Source organism: Portunus trituberculatus, chromosome 23, assembly GCF_017591435.1.
Source record: "Portunus trituberculatus isolate SZX2019 chromosome 23, ASM1759143v1, whole genome shotgun sequence".
Classification (NCBI taxonomy): domain Eukaryota; kingdom Metazoa; phylum Arthropoda; class Malacostraca; order Decapoda; family Portunidae; genus Portunus; species Portunus trituberculatus.
In genome coordinates, this window is record NC_059277.1 from 6,889,347 (window position 1) to 6,897,269 (window position 7,923).

General features: G+C 49.6%; 1 protein-coding gene across 6 annotated transcripts in view; it reads right to left on the reverse strand.

Moving 5' to 3' along the window:
- The window catches only part of LOC123507712 (ATP-sensitive inward rectifier potassium channel 12-like), an 83,078-nt gene that overhangs the window by 20,068 nt on the left and 55,087 nt on the right, over nt 1–7,923 (reverse strand). For 5 of the 6 annotated variants that reach the window (XM_045260861.1, XM_045260859.1, XM_045260860.1 and 2 more), the window contains one exon: nt 1,904–2,048. In XM_045260861.1, the coding sequence (XP_045116796.1) occupies nt 1,904–2,048 (145 nt within the window). Of the gene's footprint in view, nt 1–1,903; nt 2,049–7,267 lie in introns of all 6 variants that reach the window. The other variant, XM_045260862.1, reaches the window with a different exon arrangement.

Genomic DNA, 7,923 nt, shown 5'->3' on the forward strand with positions numbered 1-7,923 from the left:
GAAGTCAAGTCATAGGAAGGTGGAAATACAGAACACTGACACTTGAAAACAAAACCCCAAACATCTTTACCACCCTTTCCTTTACAAAACCCCTTACAAAGCCCAGTCTACCTCTCATGCGCTCCACCAGGACCACAAAGGCTCAAAACATTGCACTGCGGAACACCACGTTAGCAATTACGTAGCTTCTCCGCCACCCACCCACTCGCCTCGCTGCTGCAGACGCTGGCGTGTGATTTGCTCGTCACGGAATTAATTACACACACGAATATGCAGTTCCCTGACTCCCTGACGCCCTCTCCCTTGCCCTCCCAATGCTTCCATCCCCCAGCGTGTCTCGGAATATTGACTCGGGTAAAAAAGAGCCAGGAAATATACACACTTGATGAAGAGTTAAGATTCATGACGGCAGGGCACGGTAGAGTTAGAAGGTGAGGTCTTGGGGTGAAGGCAAGTAGGTATTGAGGAACATGAGAGAGAGAGAGAGAGAGAGAGAGAGAGAGAGAGAGAGAGAGAGAGGTGGTGGAGTGAAGGGAAGTGAAGCGAGCCGTGTAAGAGTGTTGAGGGGAAAAACTGAGGTGTTGAAGATGGTGTGAAGGAATGGTTTGTGCTCGTGTGAGGGAGATAAGGAGAAATGAGAGAAAGGAATGGGAAGTAAAGGGAGGGAATTGAATGAGGTGCTTGGACGGCAGTGAAGCGAAGGGAAGAAGTGCAACAAGAGCTACGAGAGAAAGAGAATTAAAAGAAAGGAAAACTGTGAAGTATTGAAGTATACTACGAAGAAGGAGGAGCAGATATGAGGAGGAAGTGAGGTAAAGGGAATGTATTACTACCTAGTCTAAGGAAAAAAAAAGTTACTGACGTGCTACTAACACTGAAGGTGGCTAAGACAGGAAGAGAAGAGTTGCAGTAAGGCTTGAGTTACCTGTATGTTGAAATAGTAAAGGAATGAAACGGGTAAGGGATTAGAACAAGGCTGCAATTCCAGTGGGTTTTTTTTTTTTCTAATATTTTTGTTTTTTGCCCTTAACAGTTCTCCCTCTTACATAAAGAAAAAAAAAAAACTCAAATCGATGAAGTGTTACAACTACGATAAGGTTAAAGACAAGTGAAGAAAGACTGGGAGAATACTTAATATACCTGTATGTTGAGGAAATAGGGAAGGGATTGTATAAATGAAGGACTAGGAGGAGACAACTGAAATCAAGATAGGCAAACACAGGCTGAGAAAAGACTATTTACCTGTATGTTGAAGAAATAGGTAGGGAAAAAGCAACTCAGATTAAAGATAGGTTAACAAAAGCTGAGAAAAGGATTAGTATATGTGAAGAACTAGGAAAAGACGAAATTAAGACGAATAAACAGAGGCTGAGGGAAGACTATGTTTACGTGTGCTAAAAAATAGGTAGGCAAAATACAACTCAGATTAAGATAAGTTAACCAAAACTCAAAGAAGGAGTAGTGTAAGTGAAGGACTAGAAAGAGGTAACTGAAATTAGAATAGGTAAATAGAGGCTGAGAGAAGACTATTTACCTACATGCTGAAGAAATAAGTAGGGAAAAGCAACTCAGATTAAAGATAGGTTAACAAAAGCTGAGAGAAAGAATAGTACATGTGAAGAACTAGGAAAAGACGAAATTAAGATGAATAAACAGAGGCTGAGGGAAGACTATTTACCTGTAGGCTGAAGAAATAGGTATAGGGAAAAGGCAACTCAGATTAAGATAGGTAAACAAAAGCTAAGAGAAGGATGAGTGAAGAACTAAAAAAAAAAAAACGAAATCAAGACAAGCAAACATAGGCTGAGAGAAGACTATTTACCTATAGGCCGAAGAAATAGGTAGGGAAAAGGCAACTCAGATTAGAGATAGGTTAACAAAAAATGAGAGAAGACTTATTTACCTGTATGTCGACCAGTGTAGTGAAAATATCCTGCAGGTACCGTCTCCTTCTCTTGGCCACGTTGGAAGGGGACACATTGCACTCTCCGTTCTTCTGCACCACACGCTTGCGCATTTTCTTGCTACTGATCCGCGTGTGTCTGTACCTGTAGGAGTCAACACCGCTGCTCAGAGGGCGTACATAGGGTATACATAGCCACACACTTCTGCGCCGCGCCTCTACTACATTCCAAAGGCTCTAGTTGAAGTTACGCAGGTTTCTAAGGGTGCTTTTTATGGTTCTAGTGGCAGATTAACAAGATTTCTGCATTGTTAACAGGAGAAATGCTCTTAAAACCAGGCTTATCTTCTCTGTGGCCTTTGGAAAGTAGTGGCGAGAGAGCTAAGCGTTTCTATATACCAAACGCGCGCACACACACACACTATGAGCCATCAGTCATGCATGCGTTCCGTCTATAAAAAAAATACACGTATGCCTAGAGGTTGCAGCATAAGTATACGCTCATGCACACTCACGCATGCTATTCACCTCACCCTAAAAATATTTCCATGATTGTATACACACTCACTCATCCGCACACCCCACCCGCACACACACACACACACACACACACACACACACACACACACACACACACACACACACACACACACACACACACACACACACACACACACACACACACACACACACACACACACACACACACACACACACACACACACACACACACACACACACACACACACAGACCACGCACACATTTCTAAACTACGAGGAATGGAGGGAAGAGAGAAGGATAGGAAAGGAAAGGGAGAAAGGATAGGAAGGTAGGAGAGGAGAGGGAGGGAAAAAGGAAAGGAATGGAAAATGAAGAAGGAAAGAAAATGACGGAAAAGCAGGGAAATGGGAAGGGATGGTGAAATGAAAGGAATAAGCAAAGATGAAGGAAAGAAAATGAAGGTAAAGGAAGGAATGTGGAGGAAATGACATAAAAGAAAGGAAGAAGAGAAAAATAGAGAAAATTAAGACAGCTTTCTTTTTTATCATTTCTTTTATTGTTTCTTTTCTGTAGTGTTGCTTACGACATTATTGTTTATTTAATAGTTTCTTTGTTTCTTCAGCTATGTGTTCGTATCTCTCTCTCTCTCTCTCTCTCTCTCTCTCTCTCTCTCTCTCTCTCTCTCTCTCTCTCTCTCTCTCTCTCTCTCTCTAGACGTCTCTTTTATAGTCTTTGGTGTGTTCCCTTTTGTGTGAAGTGAAAAGAATAAAAGGAAGGAAGGAAGGAAGGAAGGAAGGACGGACGGACGGACGGACGGAAGCAAGGAAGGAAGGAAGGAAGGAAGGAAGGAAGGAAGGAAGGATAAAGACAGAGACGTGTTATGTTAAGTCTTTAGTCGACGGTGAAAGAAAATACTTACCTACTTAAACTAATTGTTATGTTTCCGTCCCTCCCCCCTTCTCTCTCTCTCTCTCTCTCTCTCTCTCTCTCTCTCTCTCTCTCTCTCCCGTTATTTTCTCACTTTCTATCTTTTTTCATGTTCTTTGGTTCTTTATTAATCTTCTTTCCTTATTTTCTTACTTTGTTTTTTATATTCTACTTGTATTTCTTTTCTTTTTCTTTCTTTCTTCTGTCTTTCTTACTTATCTTATTCCTTCTCTTTAAGTCTTCCTCGCCTTTCCTATTTTTCCCCTATTCTTTATGCATTTCTTTATACTTCCTTCTTCCTTCCTTCCTTCCTTCCTTCTCCCTCGTTTTTTTTTTTTTCTCCTTTAGCCTGTAATTTTCTTTATCTCTTTCTTCTATTCCTCTATTACCTCATCTCTCTCTCTCTCTCTCTCTCTCTCTCTCTCTCTCTCTCTCTCTCTCTCTCTCTCTCTCTCTCTCTCTCTCTCTCTCTCTCTCTCTCTCTCTCTCATATACCTCCATTTATTTTCTCTCCTTCCCTTTCCTGTCTTTCTTTCCCCCCTCCTCTTATTCCTCTTGTCCTCTTCCTCCCCCTTCTCCTTAATGGCGCCTCACTTCCTAGCTCAAACTCCCCTCCCTTCCCCTCTCTTCTCCTCCCTTTCACTCCCTTCCTCCCCAACACATCACCTCCCGCATTGCAACCTTCACCACAGCAATGGCCTTCACCCCGACACAAGCACCAGGTGGCTCTGTGGTGTTATGCTTCAATTGTGCTTCTTAGTAGATAGTTCGAGTGTATATTAATTTTTTTTGACAGTTTTACTTTTATTATGTTTTTTTTTTTTTTAAATCTTGTAGTGCCGTGATTTTTTTTTTTTTTTTATTTGAGACGAAGAGAAAAAGTTGAAAATGGGAATGTTAGTTTATAATTATTCTCTTTCGTTTTTATTGTTTTTATGTTTTTTTTTTTTTTTAAACCATGTAGTGCCGTGGTTTATTTAAGTTATTGTATTTTGTTGTTGTTTTTGTCAAGGGGATTTATATCTGAGACAACGGGACAAAGTTGAAATGGGAATGTTGGTTTATAATTATTCTCTTTCGTTTTTTATTGTTATTATGTGTTTTTTGACCTTGTAGTGCCGTGGTTTGTTGAAGCTGTTGCTTTTATTTGGTCAAAGGGATTTGTATTTGAGGGCACGAGAAAAAAGTTGAAATGGTATAGTTGGTTTATAAGGATTTTCTAGGCAGGTGAAGTAGCGGGTTATTTTATTCCTTTGTTACCTTTTGTAACGTCGCAACTTGATTGATTTTGCGTTCTCATATGTATATATTCGTATTAAGGAGATTCATATTTAAGAGCTCCAAAAAAAAAAAAATGGAGGGAGACTTCCGGCACATTATTGGTAGAAATAGCGTGATTCTTTTGTTACTTTTGTGGCGCCAAAACTTGATTAACTCACGTTCTTCTTTCATACACGTATCAAGGAGAGTCGTATTTAACAACACAAAAAGAGAGAAAGGGAGATAAAAGACCTTCCTTCACTTTCTTGCTTCCCAGTTCACACAATGAGTTATCAGCCAACTGTGTCTGCCCCAAACTGCCACGCCTCAACAAACTCCTGTGTCATCCTTTCCCTCAGGTGCTCCCCTTCCCTGTTCTCACTGGCCCTCCTCCCACCCTCCACCATCACTGTCCCACCATGACCCTCTGCCTCGCCGCGCCACCGCTGTGGGTCGAGGGTCAAGGGGCGGCAAGAGTCACGTGTTGGTGTCCTTGTGGTGCTGTTTTTATGCGGGTTTCCTTTGAACCGGAAGTAGTGAGTTTTTTCCCCTGCGGTGCGTGACTGTGTCGCGTGCCCCCCAGTGTGCCCCGTGGTGCTGCCCGACGAGTGTCGCTCCAGGGCGGAGCTTTGTTACGGTCGTTTTTTATCGCGGTAAATGAGGCAGCGGAGAACGTCCGCGGCTCGAGGGGCGCCTAATGGGCAGCGCGGCCCCTGGGCGTGACGGCCGCCACGCCTCAGTCACGTCGGCAGGAGGGGCAGCGCTCCCTTGCCGTCACATGACGTTGCTGGGACAGAGAAGGGACGGAAGGGGCAGGGGGGTGGGGGTCAGGGTGCAGTTGTTGCCCGATGACCGCACTGCTGCACCGCGCCGTGCCAATCGTTACTTCCCAGTGACCTGACGCCACAGGATCCAGGGGAGGGCTGCCTGCTGTTGGGAAGTGAGAGGGGAGAGGGAGGGGGCGCTGCACCTGCTGCGTGGCGGGAAATCCTTGGCGTCAAGGCGGCGCGCGGACGGCCTTGAGCGCCAGTCGCGAGAAAAAGGATTATTAGCAATGTCACTCCGCGTTCCTGACTTCTCAAAATGGGCCATTAAAGGCGCCCGATGCCGACCAGGTGCCGCTGCCCCTCACCCGGCTTTGCACGGGGCGGGGCGGGGCGGGGCGGGGCAGCCTACATAAGTACACCGTCACCAGGCACCTCCTTCATCTTTCGCACCTCCAATGCTCAGCCTCACCAACATTAGTAAAGATTACAACTGTCTGGAGATGTAATGCAGCAAACAAGTCCCCGAGGTCAGGAAACCACGCCACTTGCCTCTCCTTGGCCACCACCACCCACCTGTGCCCGCCCCGTCCTGCAGGATGGACAGGTTTATGGGCCAACACGCCATCGGTCACACCGCCATCTGCCGCACAGCCACGCCACACATAACTCCTCCAAGTCAATTATAATGTACCAGTGTGTTGCACGCAAAGACTTCTATCTTGCCCAGCTGGGGAGTAACGAGCACGCAGCAGGGCACGGTAGTGGCACCGCCAGGAATGGGGGAGGCTCTTCACGCCGTAGTGGTCGTGGTGCAGCTGGCGTCAGGTGGCCGTCTTACCTGTGGTGGGCCTTGGGCGGGTGACGCGTTGCAGCGGCACGAGTGAGAGGCGGGCTGATGATGGTGATGGTGCTTGCCGGGCTGACCACGGCCACTACTGCCTGCCCGAGGCGCCAGCTACCCCGACCCGCCGGCCTGGCCCTCGGCGCCACACTCACTCACAATAACGCGGGGGAGCGCTGCCCCACCGCCAAGGTGTCCTCCGTCCGCGGCGGAGCACCGATGGCGAGGGGCGAGCACCGACTCAGCGCTGCCCGCGGCCTCCACAGTGGCGGCGCGCGACGGGGCGGGCGGCGAGGCAAGGCGGCGCTGACCCTCCAACCCTCCGCGGCGCCAGCCAACACAAGAACACCTTTAACTCCCTGCAATATTCAAGTGATTCAGCCCCGGCGCCCCTCGAATCCGTGCCTCCCTCCGCCCCGGCACAAGCCTAAGCAGGCGCTGGGCACCACGCATCACGCTGACCTGCCTCGCTAGGCCCGCCAGATTCCTCAGGTGGTCCTCGCCACGCCAAGATTAGCCCGCGCCTTGCCCAGCGTGCAGTGATTCATGGCGGCGCGAAGCACTTCGTCACCTGACCGCCGCCCTGCCGCTGTCACACTCCACCTGCCTCTTTAAGTTTGCCTCACGCCCACCACTACTTCGTGCCGCCTTCATCTTGCCGCCCTCGTTCAACGAGACCCAAAGCTGACCACCTCAAGGCCAGTGACCGCCGCGTAGAGCCTCCTTCCCGTAGCTGCCAGCGCCTCGGGGAGGAGAGTCGCCGCTGGCGGGACTTTCCGCGCCGTCATCGCCTGACAAAGAAACCCTCGTGACACCACGGTCCGTCCTGACGGGGTTTCTGCCGCGTCCCCGGCAAGGCGCGTCCTGCCCCACAGACCCGACAAAGGATACCTGAATACGTCCTTCAAACCCTTTCCCTCAGATCACTGCTGCTGGAGAGAGAGAGAGAGAGAGAGAGAGAGAGAGAGAGAGAGAGAGAGAGAGAGAGAGAGAGAGAGAGAGAGAGAGAGAGAGAGAGAGAGAAGCGAGCTCCTGCAGGGGAGGTAGCGAGGGCGTCACAGACTTACTTGAGGCAGCCCTCCTTGATCCTGAGTGCCAGCCTTCGCAGCAGCCCCGCGCGGGCACCCCTGGATAGGCTGTGGCCGGAAACCTTGCCGCGGAAGTCCTGTCCCGCGTCAAATGCCTTGTCCTGGCCTGCCTTGGGGCTGAGGGGCAGCCTGCCTGGGGTGAGGGGCACGGAGAACCTCCAGGTGGCAGGGGGCTTGTTGCGGGAGCCTGAGGGCGTGAGGAGACCCACGTCTGAGGTGGCGCTGCTACTCCTCCGCCGCAGAGGCTCCGCCGCCACACAGTCCCAGGCGCTGCCCTCCCCCCGCAGTCTTACCAGCGTGGGCACTTCCTTCCCGCTGTGCCCCGCCTCATCCTGCCGCATCCCGCGGGGCCCCATCTGGCCGCCAGCTGCTGATATTGACACTGGCCGCCCTTGAGGTGGCGACACCACCACGCCAAAGAAGCGATGCGTGCTTCAGGTCAGCTGTCTGGGCTCGGCGCCGCAACAACACCGTCAGCAGCACCACCACGCCGCCCTCGACACCGCGTCACCTCAGGGTGCACACTCGCCGCGCCGCTCTCACACCACCAGGCTCACTTTTACTGCCGCGTGCCTCGCCCGGGCCACGTTGACTTTGGCCTCCCGCTGAGGACGTATAGAGCACATTGAGACTTA